The sequence below is a fragment of the Ursus maritimus genome, unplaced genomic scaffold (genome assembly GCF_017311325.1).
Source record: "Ursus maritimus isolate PB19 unplaced genomic scaffold, ASM1731132v1 scaffold_14, whole genome shotgun sequence".
In the NCBI taxonomy this organism is placed as follows: domain Eukaryota; kingdom Metazoa; phylum Chordata; class Mammalia; order Carnivora; family Ursidae; genus Ursus; species Ursus maritimus.
Window position 1 is genome coordinate 5,646,311 of NW_024423786.1, and position 24,636 is coordinate 5,670,946.

At 47.3% G+C, this 24,636-nt stretch overlaps 1 protein-coding gene across 5 annotated transcripts in view; it reads right to left on the minus strand.

The window, feature by feature from the left end:
• The window catches only part of IFT122 (intraflagellar transport 122), a 70,024-nt gene that overhangs the window by 11,878 nt on the left and 33,510 nt on the right, over positions 1-24,636 (minus strand). For 4 of the 5 annotated variants that reach the window (XM_008697850.2, XM_008697848.2, XM_040628423.1 and 1 more), the window contains 8 exons: positions 23,020-23,217; positions 18,207-18,347; positions 14,716-14,769; positions 10,858-11,019; positions 6,579-6,745; positions 3,652-3,823; positions 2,096-2,198; positions 38-178 (listed from right to left, as the gene is read on the minus strand). In XM_008697850.2, coding sequence (XP_008696072.2) covers positions 38-178; positions 2,096-2,198; positions 3,652-3,823; positions 6,579-6,745; positions 10,858-11,019; positions 14,716-14,769; positions 18,207-18,347; positions 23,020-23,217 — 1,138 coding nt within the window. The remainder of the gene's footprint in view (positions 1-37; positions 179-2,095; positions 2,199-3,651; positions 3,824-6,578; positions 6,746-10,857; positions 11,020-14,715; positions 14,770-18,206; positions 18,348-23,019; positions 23,218-24,636) is intronic. The other variant, XM_008697849.2, reaches the window with a different exon arrangement.

Here is a 24,636-nt window from a genome sequence, read left to right on the forward strand (position 1 = left end):
CTGGGGAAAACAAGCGGCCTGGCTGATGTTTACTTACCTTGAGCTATATCAAGGCACTGCATGGACAGCATCCAGTAATAATAGGCAGCGTCATTAAATCTGCTCTCGACCACGGCATTGTGTGTGAGCTGCTCCAGCACCCTAACCGCTTCCTGCTGCCGCCCGGCCTTGTGGAACGCTGGAGGGGCACGAAAACACACACAATTTGGGGAGTGGGATGGAATTCTGCAGGGCTTGCAAGGGGCTGCTGTAGAAGTAGGACACTCACTGGAAGCATCTGCAGCACTTCGTTGCTGGGATGCGCCTCTCAGGCCGAAGGCTATAAATAACTGAGGCTACATCCTGAAAAAGTACAGTGAGATATATTCCTTTCTGGCTGGGAAAAGGCAACTGACTTCAGAAAAGCATGGCAGAAAGAAAACCCCTGGGGCCAAATTGCAGGGCGAAGTCTGAGGATAGCACTGCTGCCCAGCATCAGTGAGGTCTTACCCTCACCCCATTCCAGGACAAAACTTCGTGACATCTGGGGTGACACGAGCAGCACCTGACATTTGAGCAGCCTTACAAAGTGTTTTTGTTGCTGATTCCTCATTGGATGGTCACAACAGACTTATGAAGGTGGAGGTAAAGTAGCATACCCAAGGTTACAGAACCTAGCCCCACTCAAGTCCTCCATCAGTCTTCAACTGCGTGTTTTTTAATGACAGCCTTGAAAAATATGGCTCGGCTCTCGCAACCAAACATTTGTGAAAACATGCAAAAAAAAAAAAAATCTCTCAATAATTCCTATATCCATTTAATAGAAATTTCCTGAATCTTGACTGTGTGGCCAGACCCTCAGGAAGTTGGGGGCTGCCAGGGAGTCATTTCTAGCTGTGACACTTGCTCACAGGTGGGCACTCAGATGATCCAAATCCTCTGCTTCAGAGAAGGAAAAGGTCTGGCCTTTGTTCCAATCTCATCTCCAATCTCTTGTCTGAGTACCAAGTTACTATGGCGATGGATTCTTGGAAGGGCAGACACAGACAGATGGATAGGTTGATGTGTTTTGCCCAAACATGCACATACTTCAGCAACTGGGTGCTCTGGAAATGCTAAAGCAGAAGAGAACATGCTGTCTTTCAATGGGGGCTTTTAGCCGAGGAGCTCCAACAGGGAGACATTTGTTCCGCAATGTGTCCGGAGGTGGCAACTGTTACCATATAGAAGTGTAAATGAGATGCTATGGAATACGACACACCCAGCTTCAATTAGAAGACTTCCTAAGGAGGCAGCAAGACCTAGTCCCAAGAATCAGGTTCCCAGGCAGATAGATCCTGGTCCAAGCCTGGCTCTGCCACTCTCTCTGGCTCTGTGACTTTGCAGGGCACAGTCAGCCTCGGCGTCTCTGCAGGGCTGCTGGAGAGGTTCAGGGTTATGTCATTAAGTGCCCAGCCAGTGCCTGACACAGAGAGGGCAGTCACATTTTAAAACTGCTATTACCAGTTAAAGCTCTATGCCTCCTTTTGCTCCTATCTCAGATACTGCCATATGTGGGGTGCAGCCCACTTTACCAGCGGAAATGCCAAGGAGCAGAGGACACCCTGTTCACCTGAGCCAAGTTACTGTTTGCAGTAGAGGAAAGTGGCAGGTGAGACCACGCTGGACACTCTGTGGGAGTTCTCATATTTTGTCCCCACCCCAGCCTGGCTCAAATTCCCTCTCTGCCACTTCCTTGCTGTGGGACTTTAGGCAAGTCCTTTCACCTCCTCCGACCTCAGCTTTCTCATCTAGAAAGCAGTACCGACATCATAGGGCTACTGTTAGGATAAAGTGGGAAGCTATGTTTGAGTGCACGGTGCTTTGCTCACAGAACAGACAAGACCTGCCTGAGGTCCAGAGGCAAGTGAGTGATGGACCCAGGTGTGTCCAACTCGAAAGCCCATGTTCTTTCCACTGCTCCCCAGTCTTTCACCAGGAAACACATCACATTCCCAGGACGAAGTCGTCCATCTTCAGACCTGTGATGGGAGGGGCTTAGCAGCCTTCCTGAAATGTGGGTCTTGGCAGTACTGTCTCCCGCTCCTTCTGCAAGGCGCCAGTCTGTGTGGCCTACCTTTTTGGGCTTCCTCAAAACGATCATTCTCTGCTAGCCACTGAGCGTAGGGCACATAGATGTCATCCTTAAATTCGGGATGCTTCTCACCCAAAGCAAAGGCCTGGAGGAAGGAGCAAATGCATTCTTAATAAAGCAGCCCCCACAGCCCCCATGAAAACATGGCACTTGGCTGAATCCATTAGGGATGTGTCATATTTTGCCAGCCTGACAACTCAGAGGGGGAAAGTGCCTCCCCCTACCACCACCCCCAGAAACGCAAAAACAAATCAGCTCTTTGAAAACAAAAGGCAATTAACAGCAATATGCAAGCGACTGGATTCAATAACAACACAGTCTGTTTCTGGACCACAGAAGCAGCACAGAATCGGAAACATTTTATTTTGAGGGTTTGCGTGGGCTCCTGCAGCGCTGCAAACAGATTTCTTTTAATTGAAGATGACACCTAAGGAAACAGAATTGACATTATCATCATTACTGCCTATTAGCTGTCAAAGATGACTGTGGACTTGGTGCTGTATGGGACCCAGTTACTGCTTTACCTAAGCCCCAGAACCACCTGTCAGGCCAGGAGAACTGGAAATGAGTCGTGAGGGACAGTATGTGGCAACAGGGAGAAAGTTTGCCTGATGCATAGTCAGGACCAAGTGTTTCTAAGATGCTCTAATTTATGCTGCTTGAGAGATCTCCTAATAAATTTATCTTGAGAAGGTATTATTGCCTCTGTCCTTGGCCCCACCTCTTCTCATCAGTGACCTTGTCACCTCACCAAATGGAGCCACTCAGAGGGCAGACAAAAGTCAGACAGCTTTATCAGAAAAGGTCTTGGCATGGGTCTGTAAACTAGACCTCAGTGGGTGGATGGGTGGGTGGGGTGGAGTGAGGACCGTGGGTGCAGCCCCTGATCTTCTCAGAAATGAATTTCAGTCCAGAGCACAGGTAGCCAGTGACCTAGAGGGTGGGAGTCAAGCCACAGAGTGGGCAGCATATTGGCTGCTTCTGCCAGCCTGGCCTTAGCCATCTTTCCCTCTGGCCTGGCTAATTCTTCCCATCCACCCCTGACACCAGAGGAGTCCAGGTTAGAGGGAAAGAAGGAGGAGAAAGAGCTGCCTCTGAAATGGCTTTGGCAGCCTGCACCTGGAGAGTATGGGTGGCATTTTCTTCAAATGGCACCCAGCAGGTTTTGAAAATTACACAGGTGTGTCTCCATGTCAGAGATCTATCAGCCTGTGGTGCTGGTCACAAGCAGCTCAGACCAATAGCAGGCACAGGGCTGTCCTGTTAACTCTCACATCCCCAATGTCTATCACAGGGCTAGCACGAAGCCAGCAGTGCATAAAGATTTTCTGAATGAATGAATGAATGAATGAATGAATGAATTAATGGGTCTATAAGACACCCCGGCTCAGAGAATTCGAGGGTTAGTCTCCTGATTACCAGGCCAATGTTCATTCTCATGATGAGGGTAGCTGCTCTCCATCTAAGCCACAAAAAGCCTCCTGTGGTCCAGGGCTCACGTGGGGCTCCCTAGCACATGAGGCATGCTCTACCCTCACCTCGTCCCAGCGCTGGGTCTCCACATGCAGCTGAACCAAGGACTTCAGGTCACCAATCTTCAGGTAGGTTTCAGCAGCATAGCCAGGGTTATCCAGTTTCTTGAAGTAGTAAGCACACATCAGCAGGGGCTCCCGCTCGGCCTTGTCCAATTTACGGGCAATGTCGATTAACCTGTAGAGGTAAAAGCACAGGGAGGAGATGGACGCCTGTAACAGGAACCTGATGGAAGCAAGCAGCATGGGCTTTTGGGTCGTCTTGAGGGCAGGCTCCATGTCAATTCATGTTGATGTCCCCAGTGCCCAGTATGGTGCCACGGTCCCTGGTGCTTGACAGGTGGTTATTAAATGAGTGAATATATAATCCAGTGACCGGGAGAAGTCACTGGCTAAAGGACACCATCTCCCCCACTTTGTGCGTGCCTTTCACAGAGTCACTATCTATCCAGCGGTATCTGGGGATAGAAAGGAACATCTACTGATCATCTGCTGGTACCAAGCACAGCACCGTGAGCTTTCACATGTGTGATCTCATTGAATCTTCACTGCCCTAACAGGTACTATTATTCTCATCTTACAGATGAGAAGACGAGAGGCTAGGTAGAAGGTGAAGCAGCCCTCTCAAGACTCTGCAGCCAGGAAGTGGCAGAAGACTCTTTCCACACTGTTTCAGGAATTCTCATAGGAAAGCAGAGGTAGAGGTGTGAGAATTCTTCAGTCGACAGGACTTTAGAGGAAGAGGCATATGTGGAGCCTGCTCTGAGCTCTGGAAGAAAGGCCTCAGGAAATCTTGGCTGTGCCTCTCCTGCTGGCCAAGGTGCTGACCACAGAGGAGGGGCCACAGGGACCACTGGGGCTCACCACTTCTTCCCAGTGGTAATTGGCCCTCCCACTACTCGTGGGGACATAGGGGGGTGAATGAAACAGGCTTGTTCCTTCTGGTCAGGCTGGGGTTTGGAGTAAAACCAGCTCTCTCAGGGGAAAGGGGTTCTACCCAACTTGCTCTTTGTGAAAAAAGAAGGGGAAGCAGCTGTAACAGATCGCTGTCTCAGACACAGGCAAGCTCAGGGAGGCCTGTCAATCTGTACTTAGAATAATAATGGCATCTAAAAATAACATTTCTCAGCAGAGAAAGAACACATTTTTAGGGAAAGGTGGCACAGCCAACCCCTTAGAGCCCCCCAGCCCCTCCCATCAAACCAAATGTCCCTGGAGAAGAGGCACCTTTTACAGCCAGACCTGGAAAAGGGACAGAACATGCTTAAATATCTCTTTACTGAACTAGTCAGATATCTCCAGGGTAACCTGATACATGTCAGTTGCAAATGAAAGTGACATGAAAAACCAGAGGGGAGAGCAGGGCCACAAATCTGCCTGGCTCTCTCTGGTACCACTCCTTTTGTGAAAAGAATAATTTTGGAGGCAAGATGTGTGCCTCTATCTTCAAGAAACTTCTTTCTTGCACAAGAGAAAGATGGGGTGGTAGGTCACATACATATGGCATGTATGTGAGGGACATACATGTCAACTACATGGTAGGGTTCAGGGAGGTGACTTAGTCATTAACCAGCCCTCTCCTTCCCCAGGTCCTGCCTAGGCCACCATTACCTGTGGACCACAGTGTGGCTTCCAGAATAACCAATAGCCTGTAGGGCTCAGACTGAGCCACCCTCAGGAGCTGCTCCCTCACCTGTTCTTTGCCAGCTATGGCAGTGTGCACCTGTATGTGTACACACACACACACACACACACACACACACATGCGTGAGTGTGAAGTCTACCTTCCTTGACTATGCGAGGAGAAAGCCCTCCCCCTGGAGGTCTGATGTTCTAAAAGTCTCAAAACTGAATCCATCATCTCTCTGGGCAGCCCCACCGCATGCCCGCCCTTCTTCTGTTCTCTATGTTGATGAGTGGCATTATTGACCATTAGGCCCACAGCTCAGAATCAGCCTTCAACTCCCTTGCTGAGTCAGCCCTGACATCCGCATCCAACTGGGTCCTGCCAATTGTGGCTCTTTCATGTCTCTTTCATCCCCTCAGCCACCACGTGTCCCCCTGGTGCACTGCACTGGCCGTTTATCTGGCCTTCCTCCCTCTCCTTTTCCCTCCCATTCTACACCCACTGCCTGCATGGGCTTGCGGCAACACAGCCCTGACCCTACTGACAAATCTCAAGGCCTCAGCATGGTACCCAAGGCCCTCCACAGGTGGCCAACCCAGATCCACCTGCCTGCAGCCAGCTGTCCTCCACTCTCCTGCCCCTACACATGTTATTCCAGCCCCAGCCAACTCCTGGTTTGTGCTGTTCTTTTGGTCTCATGCACTTCCCTTCCCTACCACCCTCTACCTCTTAATTCAAGGCCCTTCACACAAAGACCACATCCATGGTTCCTCCCGTGAAAATTCTTGTCTCCTTCCCTGGTTTGCTTTAGAAGTGTTCTTGTTCTTTTTTGATTCCTACCATTACACATGCTAGGGGCACTGAAATCAGCCAGGTCAGTCTGAAGATCATCTCCATGGTTTCCCAGCTGTTTTGCCTTGTGTGATCACGTGGTCCTTAAACCTTGGTTTCCTCATTTGGAAGCTGGGCATGGAAACACCACAGCTTAGGGTGTGGGGGAGAATCAAATGCCTGCAAGATATCGCAGTGCCCGGCTCCTAGGGAAGGCTCAGTGAATGGCAGCTCTAACGCCTGGGTGTCTGCCCCTACTCCTCCCCCACACCTGACCCTTTCCCTAGGGATTCACTAAGCTCCTCAAAGGCAGTGACTGCCTTGCTCAATGTCTGTGTCTCCCAAAAACCTAGTCACTATTACATTTGGATCATATATTTAGGGAAACTATTTTTTCGCTTGTCAGTCAAAACCAAGAGCTGACATGACATGACATGCTGCCAAATGCTTCTTGGGGCAGGGACTGAAAACCCACGTGTCAACCCAGCCATGGTCGCCGCTGATCTCTATGGCCTTGACGTGCTCTCCTGCTGAGATGTACATCTCCACGGCGGCTTTAGGCTCGTTGATATTTCTAGCCCAGTCAGCCTGTTTGGTGATTAGCATCTTTGTTTCTTTGGGGTCTCCAGATCCAAGGAAATCCTGAGGAAGCACAACAAACAAAAACACTCCGGATTAGAACTTCCTGCTGCCAGCATTACGTCAGGCTATCGAAAGCTGGAGCAAGGAAGGGCTCTGTTTGGCTGAAGCAGGCAATCAGGATGCAGGCGTGAGCCCATCCCTGCATGGCTGACTGGGGGGCAGTCCCAGGTGTCAGGCAGGAGTGCTCATAGGCTGCCCCACAGGTGCTCCTCGGGAGTATGGGACAGTGTCAAGGACTATGGCCCTGAACGTTTCCTGCCCCTCCCACTAACAGACATTTGTTCTTCGGCTAAATAGTACTTTCCGGACTCTTTGGAGTACTGTACACAAACTGCAGTGCTGAGGTTTTATGATCAGGTTACTTTGTCTCTCTGTCTCTCTCATATAGAGTCGGATATATGTGTGACTGTTCACATACAGTGACTCTACAACCTGGTTGCCTAATTTCCAATATCCACACTTACAATCTTTATTCAGATAATAGAGATGATATCACATGCCTCAGAGTGAGGGTAAGCATGTGGTCCCATAAACCTAAATGGACAAAATGACGTACAGAGTTCTCGGGGAGCCCCTCTGAGTCCTCTCCTCAATTACCACCACAAAAGAAGTACTGGTCACATCTGTTTTCTGATTCTGTTCACATTCTGTTGCCTGAACTTAGGGCATCATCCCGTTGGCTTCTCCCCGCATTATGTGCCTAGAGCAGATAAGGAGCACAAGTGTTCTTGGCTAGGTACTTTTCAACTGGATGATATCAAACCCTGTTCTGATATCAGGTCTGTAGAGATAGGGGCAGTAGGAGGCCATGGGGGAGGTGAGATGGGAGGAAGAGGCCTAGAGAGAACCTGGGAAGGAAGAGATGTTCTTCAACCATAATAGGGGGCTTCTGAAAGCCCATGCCCAGCTTCCCTGGGTTAGCCCTGGAATGTGTGAGAAACAGCCTCAGAAAATCACCTTTTTTCAGGATATAATTACCCCAAATATATACATGGGAGTTCGCCATAGTTGAGGCAGTTGTAGTGCTGACATTTTTAAAGGTGGGGCTTTTCAAAAAGGGAAATTGAGAGTGCTCAGAGCCCAGATGTGCATTACTAGTAAGAAGTGGTTTGTCTTAGGAATAATGTACCCTGCAGAGAGTGCACTGTGTCAACCTCGCAAAGTATAAAAAAAGCATTCCTTTCCCCAAGATTAGCACTCATTTGTCAGGAAAGTACAGTCAATGTATGCTAAAAACCCACTTGAACAATTAGCTCTCTTTCTTTCCATTTGCTTTCAGGGTAATTGTGTAGCCCCTAAAATAATATATTAGATTGGCCTAAGACAACCAACTGCTATAAGGGGAGGAAAGGGCATCATTTACCCTGATGCTGAGGATCCAATAAAAGACAGGCCCATCTCGCTGGCCTCTGGTCTCTCTGGAGTTCACACATGGGAAGAAGCTTGGAAAGCATATACTCACAATCTGAAGATGCCTAGTTTGGGCTGTTACAGACACAGCCTTTACTCTTGGCAACTAGTACAACATGTACTGTTTATGCCAGCACAAAGCCGGAAACTCTACTAACCTGGTTGGTTAAATGAGATTAACAGCTGGAGAAAACAGGCATCATAAGAGAACAGAAATGTCCTTCAAAGTGAGTGCTCAGTGGACTCGGGGTGACTGTAGTGAGAAGGATCAGAGGCCATGAGCAAGCCATAGATTTGGGTCATCAACAAGGAGACCAGCCAGACACACAGCTCACAGGCTTGAAGGAGCCACCTCCAGCCCAACAGTCCAGCTCAGGGAGCTCTGACCTAATTGAAGCTGAGTCTAAATGATTCCTTCAAGGCTCAGCAAACTGGGTTTTCAAAGGTTCTTTGGTTCCATGAAGCTAATTTACATGTTATCTGGGGCCATGGCAAAGACTGTGTCCTGGAGTGGACAGAAAGAGGCTGTGCTGAGTGATGAATGAGACTAAACAGTGTTCTCATGCTTGGTGATTTTGATAAGGACATACTACATAAGAGTTAAGAGCATTATAATTCCCTTTATCACCATATAAACATGTCACTTATCCGGAAAGCATACAATTTATTTGTACGTGGGAATGTAATTTAAAAATTTTCCGAAAACCAGATTGAATCTTGGGAAGCAATTTTCAAGTAAACAAAAACATGCCATGTTAATAAGCACTGTATCCCCCCCCCTGCCCCCCAACATAATGTGTATGTACACATTTCCTCAAAATCAGACTATTGGGGGGGATTGAAACAGAACCAACCTACTTGGAATTGTGATCAAAAACTAAAACCAAAACAACCCCCAGAATATTTACCTTCATAGAGAGGCAGACCAGATGGAGTGTGTAAGTGGGCTGCATTTCTGGATGGGAGATGGTGGGTGCACAAAGCCCACCCGAGGTATGAGGAGGGGCCTCAGTGTAGGGAGAGGAGTGGGGCTGGCTGGGGAGAGGCCTGAAGAATAGCCACTCTGTGGTCACATTTAGTCCTCTCATTTTCCCAGCCTTTCTATGGTTTGGCCTTTGCAAAAGGCTTCCTCATACATTATTTTGTGCAATTCTCAGAACTGAGCTGAGCTGTAGCTATGTTACCCTCTGAGAAGAAAATGGAGGCTAACAAAGTGAAGACCAGGAAGGACCCACAGGAAAGACCAGGACTCACACCGGCTCTCCAAATGCCAAGGTGAGCACCACGGCTGCCTAGTGGGAGGCTTCAGAGATTCCAGGAACAACCACATCCTGCTGTTCCTAATGCCTAAATTCTACCCCTAGGGATTCAATCCTTTAGTTAAGGTTTTGTCCTCAGCTTAAATGTTGTTATCCCCAGAAAAAGACACACCAATTTAGCTGTTCTCAGTATGAATGCAATGTTAAATTGTGTGTGTGTGTGTGTGTGTGTGTGTGTGTGTGTGGTGGGAGTATAAAGAAAAGGTAAAAAAGTGGAAGAGCACAAAGCGGGGGAACCTCAAGCACTCGGATCTGGGGGATGGGGTGAAGGAACCATCAAGGTGAAGAGACAGGCTAGCACCAAGGTGCTTATTCAGATATTGATGACCAGAAACCCCTGGGCCATATCACAGTCACTGAGATGCAACCTTCAGCCCCAGGATCTCACAGGTGAAGGATAAAAGAGCATAGCCATCTTCAGGAACAAAAAAGGAGAAAAAAAATGGGGAAGATTTTCCATCTTGATCTTGTGAACTAGATAATTACCATTAATAGCCACTAATTGGTTGTGGCTGATGACTCACTTAATAACATTCTGAAGCCTATCCTGACAGTACCGGGAAAGGCAGGTTAACAAAGGCATCTCTGCAGAAGAAAGAGCCTGGTTGCTCAGAGCACCCAAGGCTCTTTTCACCTTGCATTAGGCTGAACTACAAATGGCTTGATGGCCTGGGCTCCCCAGTGGGACTTGTTCTCACACAAACCATCAGGAGCCTGCTCTAGGAAGACCCCTGTCATGTACCCAGACCAGCTGGGGACTAACCTTAACGAAGGACCTGCAAATGCAAGGGGAATCTCCACCATCATGTGCATACAGATGCACCCCCGGGGTGACAGGAAGCACACTGAGCTAGTATTGGAGGGCAGGAACTCGGTCATGGTGTCTCCAAAGCCCAGTATAAAGCCCAGTACCAATCAGAGAGCTGACACTTAGGAAACCTTGGCTGAAGTGAACCATATTGTCATGTATAACAATGGTAGAACCAGCTCGTGCCTGAGAACACTGATTCTCAGTGGCTTCTACAAAGATTTGACAGAATTTGTGGGAGAAAGACCTAAAGCCCTGAACCCTGAACACTTAATGAAGGGACCATGTGGGTTCAGGCTCACTCTTCAGAAAGTCCATGCAGCTCTGTCACTGACAAAGGTCTGAACTGTCATACTCTTGTCCCTTTGATGAGCCTAAAAGGTGAGTTTTAGGTCAGCTTGAACCAGTAGCCATTGATGGTTCCTCGGTTTGCCAGTTTGTCTAAACCTTTTCTAATAGGGCAGTTGCTATTTTCCATCTGTATCACTTCTTGGGGTAAACATCTTGGGCAGCACAGTGTCAGAACACTGGTGGGTTCCATGTTGCAGCTTGGGCCCAGGATGTGGCTGGATTACCTTGGCATACTCAAACATGCGGAGGTCAGTGTACATGTCAAGTGCGAGGTTCTCGTGCCCACTCCTCTTGTACAGTTTGGCAGCTTCGTGGAACTTCCCCTGGTAGGAAAACACATCTGCCAGAAACAGGTCATTGTTGGTCTCTCCCCGCTTCTTCCTCTCCTGGAAAAATTAGAAGCACAGGAAATAGCCCCTGCAGCCATGGCAGGAAGCAGCCTTTACAAAGGTTAGATGTTGCTATTTCAAGTTAAGCCCCTGGGCCTTTCTACTGGAACCTCCACTTGGCTCCTGGGCTGTTGTGTCTCTCACCTAGGTTTCTGGTGGGAATGCTTGACAACAAAAGCAGATTTATTTTCCCAGATGAGTGAAGATCAAAAGTAATGCAAACTTTTGTTTGTTTAGTGGAAATTCCTTAGGGCTGCTTTCTTGTATATTCTTCCAAGGAAACAACTGTATAGTTAGGATGCTGTGTATTTTTTTTTAAAGATTTATTTATTTATTTTAGAGAGCAAGAGCATGCATGCATGCAAGTGGGGGGAGGCAGAGGGAAAGAGAGAAAATCTCAGGCAGACTCTCCACTGAGCACAGAGCCAGATGCAGGGCTCGATCTCACTACCCATGAGATCGTGACCTGAGCTGAATCAGAAGTTGGACACTTAACCAACTGAGCCACCCAGGCACCCCTACGATGGTGTATATTACCCACTTCTTGGTGGCCCCCAAGCCCCTAAGATCTCCCAAGTCCCAAGGCCTGGTTTAGCCGAGCTGTGACCCATTATGATACAAGTTTAGGGTCTTTTCCCAAGAAAAGAGACCAATAAAACAGGATAATGAGTCTTCGTACGTCCCTGTCTCTAACGAGAAGGTGAGTCACATGCTCAGCATCCACTAGGTGCCGGGTATGCACTTGCCACAAGGACCCAAGGGTAAGTGGTACCACCCAAGTAGTACCACCCTCACACTGAGGGAAGCTGAGATTCAGAAGAGGGGCAGGTCAGGCTCATACAGAGCGGCATTTGGACTCAGTCTGTCTGACTCCAGATGCTCTTTGTACCATAGGATACCACCTCCGGAAACAAGTGACAGTCCCCAACAATATACCTGCACACACACACACACACACACACACACACACACACACACACAATGAGCAGCACTGAAGGTGAAGAGAAGTAACTGGCATATTCCTTCCTTCCATGTTAGGGAACATTCATTAGTCTACAGCTCAAGTATTTGTAAACACTCAATAGCACCCAATCTCTCCCCAGCAGTTTCCTTTTGCTTGTTTTCTAGCAAGTGTATCACAGTGGAGGAAGATGAGACACTGAATCAAACTCCCAGACAAGCTGGTGAAGTTTTAACAGCTGGAGGCAACATGCTTTCCCACTGACAGAAATAATTTTTAAAAACCAAGAAAACCCCAAAAAACATAACAACAACAACAAAAAACCCTATACATAGTTTAGGCTAATCAGTCAAACTAACTCCTAATTGTAGGGAGTGAATCAAAATCTAGCAGTGAGATTAAAAAAACAGGTTTTACTAGGCATGGAATTTAGGCCTAGGCCACAGAATATCACCATGATCAGTAGAAATGATTTACATAGATTCAGTATGTACGTAGCCATAGGGGCAGATTCTCTTTCTCCTGTCATCAGTATGGTTATATCTCCCCTATCCCAAAGGAGCCTAGCAAAGAACCCTGGTTCTCTGGAATAATGCCAAATGCCCAGAAGCAAGCTACGAAGGCCTCAGAGCAGCCAAAATGGATCATCATTTGAAAGCAATTTGTTTTTTTTCAAAGGGCAATTCTTACAAGTTTAACCAACTGCCCAGCTCATAGCACACTAGAAGAGACAGTAAGACAGGAACTCAGTTAAGTCATGATAAATGGTGAGAGGTGGTCCTCACAGAGGTCAGTTACTTTTGCATAGAGAACATGATCCATGGTTTCAGGTTAAGGCCCCTTGATCCAGAGCAGTGGATTCCCAAATGCCAGCCCCTGAGAGTAAGCAGTACTGGGCATTACTAGATGGCTCTTCACACATGCACATAAGTAAGCAACAGAAGATACAGATGCTTCCTATGAAAGTACTGGGGAGGGGGTGGGTGGGGAGGGTGTGCATCAGAAGCAACTTCTTAGATGGCAATATGGCCTCGAATAAAGATAGCTTGAGCTTGAGAATTAGACAGAACTGGCTTTGAGTTCCAACCAAGCTTTTGCCTATGGACCCTTGGGGACGTGACATAGCCTTTCTGAGCCTTAATTTCATTATTTTATTTATCAAACAGGAACAACAACAGTATTTGCGTTTCATTAAGTCAGTGTGAGGATTTAAAATACAGTTGACCCTTGAGCAACATGAGTGTTAGAGGCACTGACCCCCACACAGTTGAAAATCGAGGCATAACTTTGGACTCCCCAAAATTTAACTACTAATAGACTACTGTCGACTAGAAGCCTTACTGATAACATAAACAGCTGATTAATACAGATTTCATGTGTTGCATGTATTATATACTGTATTCCTACAATAAAGTAAGCTAGAGAAAAGAAGATATATTTTTTAAAGATTATATTTTTAAGTAACCTCTATACCCAACGTGGGGCTCGAACTCACAACCCCATGATCAAGGGTCACATGCTCTACTGACTGAGCCAGCCAGGCGCCCCAAGAATATTATTAAGAAAATCATATAGGGCACCTGGGTGGCTCAGTTGGTTAAGTGTCTGCCTTCAGCTCAGGTCATGATCCCAGGGTCCTGGGATGAAGTCCCATATTGAGCTCCCTGCTCTGCGGGGGACCTGCTTCTCCCTCTCCCTCTGCCTGCCACTCTCCCTGCTTGCATGCTCTCTCTCTGTGTCAAGTAAATAAATAAAATCTTAAAAAAAAAAGAAAAAAGAAAATCACATAGAAAATACATTTACAGTACTGCTGCATTTATCAAAAACAATCCATGTATAGGTGGACCTGTGCAGTTCAAACCCATGTTGTTCTGAGGTCAGCTGTAGTGTGCACACTGATCATGCATGGGACACAGAGCAGGCACTCAACGAGTGGCAACTATTATTCAGCTGAGCAGTCTGTGAACTCCTGCAGGCCTGTCTTCCACTCAGCTCTTTGCCCATGGGGCTCAGCACAAGGTTTGGCCCATGACAGGTGTTTATTATTCTGAACTGAATTGCAGGGACAAGACATTTGCTGATTTCCTCCCCGCTTCCATATGGGAATTCAAATGTATCTCACATTCCCTCAGCCTCACAATAAATCTGTTCAGGAGAAAAAATATGTACGCCTTTTTACAGAGAGTCACAGGAATTAAGAGTATTGTCTACAGTTACCCAGCAAATGGTGCCCACAGAACCTGCCTCTTTAGCCCACCCCAGCCCACCCCAGCCCACATGGCTCCCTCCCCAGGTGCCACTGCTGTGGGTGGGGAGCAGATCATGTGCATTTGGGAAATGCTTCCTACACTGGCACACTTTTGGTGCCCTAGAGGATGGTAACCACCTAACAACCACTGTAGGGATGAAAACCAGTTACTGAGAACCTATTTAATCCTCCTGGCAACCCTAGGAAATCAACCCGATTCAGACATAGAAACCAAAACTCAGAGAGATTAGGGACCCACCTGCCTCGCCTCACCCCACTACCAAGTGACAGACTGCACTCCTTGCTCCCATGTGCTGTCTCCCAGCCCCACGGCCTTTGTACCCCCAGAGCAACGCTGTGGTCCAAATACCCAGACACCAGTGGGCTCTGTTTATGTGCCTTCTCGTCTGCTAGAAGAGCTCCCTATAAGCCACTGACAGTGAGTCTGTGCTTTCTTAAGAAGGCAGAACATTTTGTCTTTTACCTCAATGCTGTTGATGAGCTCTAAATATCGGAGGTCTTGTACTCTGGTGAAGGCCTACAGAGGAAGAAATAAAAGAATGAAATCAGCTGCCTTCTGGGCTTCAAAAGTGGGTGATTGGCTGGGGGTGGGAAGTGAGCTTTAGAAAGTGAGCCAGTAAGGAGGGAAAAGAAGCAAGCATTGATTAATCGCCATGTGTTCAGGAGGGTTATACCACCCAGTGAGGCACGGCTTTATCCTGGGATTAGTCCACACAAAGAACAGCAAAGAAGTCCTGGCTGCATCAATCACTTTGGGATTAGGTAAAACAAAACTATGACACTGCAGTCTGTGACGGTGCCCGCTTGGAGGAATCTCTATGCAGAAGAGAAGAACAGGGCGGTCTGATACTCTGAGGCAGTGTCATCGGAGTGGGAGTGGGGAAGATGTACTGACTGAGGAGAGACTGCTATACATCTTGGTGACTAGGATGGAAAGCAGGAGACAGCTATGCTTACCAACAGTGCATAAATACAAGGCACCCAGAGCTCACAGTACCAGCACAGAGGAAGAGAAGGAGGGGAAAGCTGAGAAGGAATAAAGATGGTTTCTGGAAGGGAGGGGGAGGTTAGGGAATAAATCACTCCAAGTCCCTGGAAGGCTAACTCTTACGTAAATCCTAAAAGTGTAGCTCTAGCCTTGGACTCAAAGAAAAGCCAAAGACTTTAACCCATGGGCTCCTAGAAGTTTCTAGGCAGCCTTCCTCAGGAAGATTGGTGTTAGCTAAGTCTCCTTTGGTGCTTTCTGATTCTGCAAGGGATTTAGAGGACTATAACCCACCATGTCAGCCTGATCTTCATGTGGCTTTGCTGTCAATGTTTCTACGCAGGTGTGCTGCTTTACAAGGTCCCATTTGAAATGGGCTGACACACACCTAGAGGAAGCAGCAGGCCCAGGAGTCCTTGAATATGAAATGCAGAAGAACCACCCTGACCACTTGCAGTCTCGACTTCGCTGCATGACATCCACCATCCCCAAAAGACTCGGGGAAATGAGCAAGTCATCTGGCTTCTGGCTGCCTCACAGAGGACCACAATGTGACTTCATCTTTTTATCCTGCAGGGCCAGCCATCCTGTCAGGGGACTAGGGTTCCAGAGGTGAATATGTCCTGTCCCCCTCCCCATTCAGGGGCCCATGTTCTCAAAGGGGAAGCAGGTAGATTAAACAGATCATTGAATCTCCATGAGCTAAGAGCTATGCCGGTATGAACTAGATACCCTGAAGAACACCAATTCACTGTCTGAGGCAGGCAGTGGCAGAGGCAGGATTATGAAGAGCATCACAGAGTAGGAACCTGGCAAATGGGTATTTCTGAAGAGGAATTCCTTGAAAGGGTAAGGTAGGCATCACATGAGCAAAGGAAGGCTAAGAGTACCTGTGTTCCTTGCTAGAGGTCTTATAAGCTATCTTCTAGATCTGGGCTTCCTTAAAGCAAAAGGAAAGGGGAAAACCTGGAATGTCTGGCAAAGGGGCAGAAAGGAAAGGAACATTCTAGGTGTCAGTCCTAGCTCTGAGATTTTACAGCTGAGGGGCCCTGAACCTACCTCTTCCCTGCCTCCAGGCTCCCAATGTCTGCCTTACGGAAAGGGGCAAACTAGCAATGCCTTCTCCAAGTTCTTTCTAGTTCTGCTCTGCTCGGATTCTAGGATTTGCCACTTTGAGAAATCTGTTTCTGAGTTCCTTCGACCCTCACACATTCTGCAGAGTCAGGGGTGCCCTGGTCGGAGTGGTCAGAGTCACGAGGCCCGTGAATAACCTCAGCAGAGGAAGTGTGGGAACAGGGAAGCAGCTGCATTAAGCTCACCACAGCGGTCCCAGGCGGTAAGCAGCTCTCCACTGCCATCTAGTGGGGACACCAGTTTATTGCTGGAACCACCCTATACCTCCCGTGTGCCTGAGTGACAGCAAAGCAGAAAAAGAAAGGCTGGGGATTCGGAACTTGGATAAAAATGATCTAGCTCTAGTCTATGTCAAAATCTTGTGGCCTTAATACAATAATTTTTTTTCTCAGGGAGTGTTTGGGGAATACAGGCTGGAAGTTAGTGTTAAACAAATGAAGGGTTATTCCAATTTTGTTTTGATCCATTCAAACATTTGCTGAGTACCCAACACCATGTTGGCTGAACTAAGCTGAGGTAGGTGTTTAGTTCTTGGGTGTGAGGAGACGACAATCTCTAAGAAAAACTTTAAATTTCATTCCAGGCTGAAAACAAAGAAAACTTAGTCTAGGAATACTTTGTTATTCTTCATCCCTCCTGACATTTTGGGGGGGAGGGGGCAGGAGAGGGAAGCTCCCTCCATGAGAATGTTTCCTCCCACCTCTGAATTCTTAAAGCCCTCCTCTATTACCAGTTTTCTGACACTTAATTGATATAAAAATATCATTAAATAACAGCAATTTTACTTGTTTTAATAACAGCTAGCATTTGTATAACCATTGCTAGTTCTGGGAGCCCTTTTACAACGTGGTAGTTAAGCCTAATGACCCTGTGTCAGGAAGGCAGGGCAGTTAGCATTTTCACCATCCCCACTGCAGACATAGGAGGATAGAATCTATGAGAGAAGCGGCTGGCATGGGGTCATCCAGCCAATATACAGCAGAGCTGGTATCTGGCCTTGGTTCCTCTCACCTTTCATGCCTACAAGTCTTGACCTAGCATAGGGTGGGCATCACATACTCCTGCGATGCCTTCCCTGCATGCTCAGTAATATAAGCAAATGAGTATATGATTAATTGGCTATGGGAAGATAAAGAGGGAAGGGAGAAGTAGGGGAAAGAGAGTTGAAGGCCATTCCTTTCCTCCACCTCAGGTTCTAGATGAAAACCCACTAAGAGCTGGGCTTTTTCTGATGCGTGGCAAGGGGTCAAATGTTGTCAGCCAGTTTCTGTAGTTTTAATATACTGGCCAGGAAATGACACCACGATCGAAGCCATGAAGGTATGTGGGGAGTGACACTGCTGTCAGAATCCGAGAGCTTGACCATCTCTTTGGCCATACCTAGCAGGGTACAAAGAAAAACAGCACTGTGTAATAAATGGTTAATACCAATACATGCTCATACCAATAATAAAAGCTACCCTTTATTGCATCCCTATTATGTGCCACGCTTTCAGCTAGGTGCTTTACATAATGATAGCTGATATAGGTGACAGCTAGAATCTATCAGATGTTTCTCCTGTATCAGGCTTTACAGACATTACCACATTAGACCCTTAGAACTTTGTGAGGATGGGGCCAATCATCACCCTAATTTTATAAATGAGCAACCTCAGAATTGAGTTACCTGCCCAGATTCAAGAGGTAGCTGAGCTGAGATCTGAACCCAGGCCAGTCTATCTCCACAGCTCACTACAGTATGCATCTGCCTCTTCGTATGTCACCTGGAGTCCCTTCTGCCTCCTCAAGGGACCCTCTAAGGGCCAGATTCCAGCTCAGGCTGACTAGATGCTTACCTTCTTTGCTGTTTCAAACTCTAATCCTTCTAAAGCTTCCATAGCCAGCTCACGCCAGTCAGTGTCTGTCACTCCCAAGCAAGCAATCTGGTAGGCTTCTTTGAACATTTTCCTATCCAGGTACTGGTACATCGGAGCAGACTACAGGATTTCACCAAAAGGAAAGAAGATTGTTTTCAAAGCAATGGAAAAAATCAGAGTCATACAAAGCCTGACTCCAGATGTGTGCCACTGACTTATAACAAATGCCCACAGAGCAACACTATAAAGATTAATCAGTATTCTTGTCACCCCACACACCCCACGTGCCTTCCGGTCGCCACCCCCTTTCATAGCCAAAACATAGTGTTTAGCAGCACAAACTTCTTGCCTGTCCTTCCCTCTACCACCAGCTTTCCCCACCTCCAGGTCTGCTTTATCACAAGATATCACCCTTGTCTAGAATGCCCTTGCTCCTCCTCACCCTCTGGAAAGTACCTATTTGGCTCTGAAGGCCCGGTTAAAAATGTCACCTCTTCTAGAAAGTCTTCACTGACCCCTCAAGGAAAGGAGTCTGAGCTTCCTCTGCCCTTTATCCAGATCTCAGTTGTGCTGTAATTACAAGCCTGTCTCCCCCACAAGTCTGGGCATAACCTGAGGGTAGTGGTGGGGTTGTACTTACCTCTCCCAGCAGGCCCTCAGTCTATGTTTGCTAGAGTAAGGAACAACATTACTGTGATGGCCTCTTACAAAGAGCGCTGAGAAACCATAGTATCCAAGAAACCTAAGTGATTTGCTCCAGGTTACTCAAGAAAGCACATCTGTCTGAGTTCCCTAGAGCTGGGAACCTTCCTGCTGTCCCCCCTTCCTGCTGTCCCTCCTTCCAGATGGGGCTGGCTCACTGTGACACCTGTGAATGGTTCCTAATAACTTCTCTTCTTAGGTTTACATGGTGCTTTTGGATCTGTCCCAACAGGTCTGTGTTGCAGGTTATTATCAGTCCCTGATAAAATGGTCTGAGGACACAGAAGTGGCACAGGGAAGACCTGGGGCTTGAGCCTGGGGTGAGCTGAACCCAGGTTCTGAGCACTTCCCTGGCTCCTGGGTATGGGGTATGTGTGTGTGTGCGTACAGGAGATGTGTATGTGTGCATACAGGAGAATAAGTCTGAGCTGCGTCTGGTGTCTTGAATAACGAAAGGCCCTACCCTTGTTTTAGGCCAGCATGCTGAAGGGAACTGAATCTCTCCCGGGCAATAGAGATCAATCAGCCATACCTCACTCATGCTAATAGTTCCCAAATGTGAAGCTGGAAGGGCTGTTTTCTCCATTTGGGGCCTTTATCTTTGAACTTTCCTGCCTCGTTTTTTAGCTTTCAAGTTAAAGGATTCTTTTCTTCTTTTTTAAGCCATTCTGCTCTCTGATAGCAAGGTGTGGCTGCTTCGGAGTGCTCATCTTTTCTCCTGTACTATTCCACCTACCTATCTTCCCTTTAGCGGGGTAGCAGGGTATGGATGGGAGCAGCTGCGCCAGAACCCAGGCCTAGCTCAGCCACATTCTAGCTGTGTGCTTTTTTTTTTTTTGGCTAAACTGATTAACTTCTGTTTAGATGCCCTGCCCAGCTCACAGGCTACCAGGGGCAAACAAAAGACATGCTCAGTACCTCCACTGTACTTTCTCAGCACCAGCTCCTTGCCATCTCCCCAACTCTCCAGACTTGTGCCGACCCCCAACATTCCCCGTGTCTGAAACAACCTCCCTGCTCCTCTCTGCCTTCCCCGACCTTTCAGGGCTCAGATCAAGTGTCACCACCTCCTGGAAGCTTTCTCAAACTCCCCATGCACAATGAGCTTTCCTTTCTAAACTCCTTTAGTGAGCACCCCCTGTTCCAATGTAGTTCTGTTTTGTAGTGTTTGCTGCTTTAAGATGGCTAATAACAATAGGAATTGGGCCAGACAAAACCTGAAAGATAGGTATATTTAACTGCACAAAAAAGAAGTGAGTCCCCAGAGAGTGAAAGGAGTTGCTCAAGATCACAGCTGGTTCAGATTCAGAACTCAAAGCCAGTGCTCTTTCCCCTAAACTGCATAGCTTCTTGCCATGCTGAATGCCCCACAAGGCTGGAACAGGGACTTGGACAGGCATATGAGAATCAAGGATACGATGAATGGTTAACATTTGGGCTTGTTTGGGAGGCACAATCTGAGAGTGGGAGTTTTAAAAATATCCTAACTGAACAAATGCCCTCTGAGTTCTACTTTATCTCACTGTTGCATTCCAAGCATGAAGTCACCACCCGCCCTGAGAAGCCTGACTAGGGCTTGCCGCCCTACTTGGCAGCCCTGACAAACCAGTTCTTGCACAAGATGATGTAAATTTCGAAAGGAAACCAGAAATCCCCAGAGTGGGTCTGATGCTCTCTCTCTCCTCTCTAGGCCAAAACCACAGGATGGCTGGAGGCAGAGGCAACAGATAAATAGCCTTTGTCTTGAGGCTGCCTCTTCTAACCCTTGGCAGTTCTGACCTGCTGCATCAGCAGGATGGCCTTGGTGAAGCCATGGGGGCTGCGGGGGACTAGACGGGGACTCTGGCTTCTGAATTTTAAGGGCTTGGCAGAGGAAGCCCCAGGCTGTCCCTCCGGCTCCTCTTGGTCAGCCAAAGTCAGGGAGCAGCAAACTGCATTTATCTTTGAGGTCAGGATGGCAGTCTTGGGAGAAAAACTTTTAATCAGCATAGCCTGTTTGGCACGATTAAGGAAGATTGGGTTTCTGGTGGATGTGGCGCATGGGTTTGGGATGGGGAGCAGATGAGGACTACAAGGAAACAGTCCAGAAGGGGCTGTTCTTGCCCCTCCTCCTGCTGCCACTTCCACCTACCTCTCTCCTTTCTTTCTTCCTTATTCCTCTTCCTCAGGTCTGAATTCCACTAACATTTATTGAATAATTGCTCTGTGTCAGGCACTAATAATTTCTGCACAAGGAGTAAAAAGTACCATCAGCTTCAAGGAAGAAGCGGACCCCAGTCCCACCCTTTACAAGAAGCCAAGTCAGGCTTTTGGTGACTATGAAGGTGGGGGAGATCCTGGCTGGGCTGAGGACACAGGATTTCACTGTCCTGCCAGCCCTGTGACCCTCCTCTTGAAGCTCCTCAATAAAATGGTTTGATGGCCTCCACCCTTACCCAGAAAAAGGAAGCCGAGCTAGGGAGAGTAAGGCAAGTGTGTGGAAGGAACATAAGATGGATGTAGCTTTGCTGAAGGGCAAGCTAGAAATGTGTCTAAAAATCTGTCAAATGTACATGGCCTTTTATCCAGCAATTTCACTTCAAGGAATTCACACCAAGGAGCTAAGGTGGGATAGGTACAAAGACTTGGCAAGAAGGATGCTATCTACGATAGCAAAAAAGCTGTAAGCAGCGCAAATGTCGAACGACAGGTACTGGTTGAGTCAATTGTGGAACATCTATGTGATAGGATAAAAAGCAGTCATTAAAAACAATGTGGGGGTGGGGACAGCAGGGAGGTGGGTGTGGTTATAATAAAAGGACAACCCAATGTCAGAGATCTCATGGGCTGGTGGTGGTAGCCACATGAACTTACATAGATAATACATTTGCACTGTAGTTCTGTAAACTGTTACCAGTGGGGAAGCCGGGCAAGTTGTACGAGGGATCTCTGTATGATTTCTTACAACTACAGGTCAATCTACAGTCATCTTAGTATTTTTAAAATGCTAGCAAAGTACATTTATTGATGTGGAGCCATGCTTCCAGTAGATTGCTGAGAGAAAAAGCCACACTGCTAGTTGACAGCCAATAATTCACACAAAGTGATGGGTCTGCAATATGTAAATGTTAGGTTAAATTGGAAGATAGTAATAAAGGACGGTTATTAAAAATCTCTCTTATTTGTGGTCCACGTTCAGTAAAGGAAGTATAGTAAATCTGAGGTTTCATTTATAGGAGCAATATTTATAGATAAAAGTCACAAAACAATATTTACAGTAGATTCCACTTTTGTTTAAAATGTTCACATAAAATTGTGTACTTATATTATATTTGCATATATTACATATACATACAGAAAAGGCCTGGGTGAGTATGTTCTAAAATGTTTAAAACTGATTCCCTCTTGAGGATGGGATTCTGAGGGCTAAGTCTCTCCTTTGTGCTTGTCTTTAAGGCAGTTCTACAGTAAGCATGATTCACTTGGGGAGCAGACAGGCAGCTGGGACAGCTGGGATTGGGCCAGCCCTGACTTGGGTAGCCCATCTCTGCCCTCCTGTCTGTGTTTCTGCGCTCCCCCATTTGTGGCTCCATGCCTTCCTTTCTGTTCTGGCCTCCTAATTTGAGGGACTTGTACAGATAGTCCCATGTTCCCTTCTTGGCTCTCAAGACCTCAGGCCCCCTCCCCATTCCACCTATAATCTCTTTCTCTCACACCCTCCCCCATCTGCATATGTGCATACACCCTGCTGGACTCCCAGCTTTGCTGGCTTACTCCACTCTGCCCCATGCACGGGCTCTCAGTGAAACACACTCTGTCTGAAGACAGACAACCCTGAATACCCTCCCTGTCCCAAACAGGAAAGGGGGACCAGAAAGAAATGGAGGCTCAATGAGGTGGAGCTGTTTGCCCAAAGACACACGGGTTGTACAGGTGGAGAGAGGGTTTCAGGTTCTAGTCCAGAGTACCTTCCATGACACCATAATGCAATTCATCTCTCTTCCCTCTCCCCTCACCATCCATCCCCCAACCCAATGCATCAGTGAGGGGCCTGGCTTTCCTGGTCTTGGCCTGCCACTCACTGCTGAGAGCTGACAAGCACCCCAGTTACCTGTGGCACCTCCACAGCCGACATGGAGAAGACATGGAGGCAGAAGATCTTGGAGCCATTGTAGCCCACCACGAAGCCCTGTAGCTTCTGCTGGTGCACAGGGAAGGTACTGGCTTTGATGTTGAGGTAGCCTCCTCCCGAGAAGCAGAGCATGTCCTCACACTGGGTATTCCAGGCCACACTGTTGGCATTTGGTTCCTGAGGGACAGGGATAGTGAGGACCCTGTGACAACCACCCTGGCCTTAGGTACCATTCCTGCACTCAGTCAAGCACTCTTTTTAAAGCCTGAGGCACATTAAACTGCTAACAGTGAGATGGGGGGAAAGCGAGGAAAAGGGAACCAGAAGAAAAGGCTAGAAGCACAGAGGCAAAATCCTCTATGCACTTGTTTATGTTAGAACTGTTTTTAACAAGCAAGCATTACTTTTGAAAAAAAAAAAATTATCCCAAATAGTAATCGTTACACAGTGAGAAAATGAGCAAACTGGCTTTACTTCTGTTAGAAAATGGGTATACACAGCTATGTATAGAAGATTTAAAAGGGATACGTTCCAAAGAATTAACAGTGATTGTTTCGGGGTAGGTGGAATTGTGGGTGCTTTTTATTTTCTATGTTTTTTGTTTGCCTGAAATTTTCTTTTGGTCATGAACATCTACTGTTTTTTTTTTTATAATAAGACAAAAAGTGTTATTTTTTATATTAAAAATAATATATTGTCTCTGCATTTAAAATTCTCACATTGTAGAAATACAGTCACCCTGGGAGACACCCCTTGCCCCCTACCTCCTCTCAAAGTTTTCTGCTTAGCTCTGGAGCCCCAGGGACTAGCAGATGTTCATACCTTTCTGCCTAGAATCTTTTACAATGTCTGACTCTTTTATACTGAGCATGAATTACTTTTACAGTGAGAAAAAAACAATATAGCTGTTTTCATTTGCAGGGGGCAGGGGCAGCAGAGAGAAGAAAAAGACAGCTGGGAATGTTATGTCTCCTGGCAAGGTCTGAGAATTACCTTCCCTAGCCTACTACAGACCCTCAGTGGGGACAGGGAAGGACATAAGCCCTTACATTCCTATATGCTTCTAGGTGCAGGCACAGATTCACAGCTGGGGGCCTGCTAACCTACCTACAGGAGGTGGTTTTGAGGCTGCGGAGAGAAGTTAACAGTTAGGGTCCTGTTTTGTACCAGGAACTGAGCTAGGTAGTACGGTATCTTGTTTAGTCCTATAGCAATTCTGCGAGGGGGCATTTGCTAGTTCCATTTCAGGGGTAAGGAGAAATTTAGCCTCAGAGAACTGTACTGACTTGCTGGCTATCATATAGTAAGTGGTGAAGGCAGGACTGGAGCCCAGGTCTGTCTACAGACAAAACCTGTGCTCTTTTTTCCCCCTTAACCACTCTGCCTTGATAGAGATGTAAGCAAGTTGTTATTTACTGGACTCACCTCGGGCTAGCAGTAGCCAGGTAGCCCCTTCCAACTGACTGAGGCAGCTCCCTAGACTCCAGCACCCCTCTGCCCTGCTGATTCTACTCCCAAGGACAAAGAGGAGCCCTGAGAAGGGCACTGGGAGACCTGTTGTGGCTGAGAAAGCAAGACAGGGGAAGTTTCAGCTTC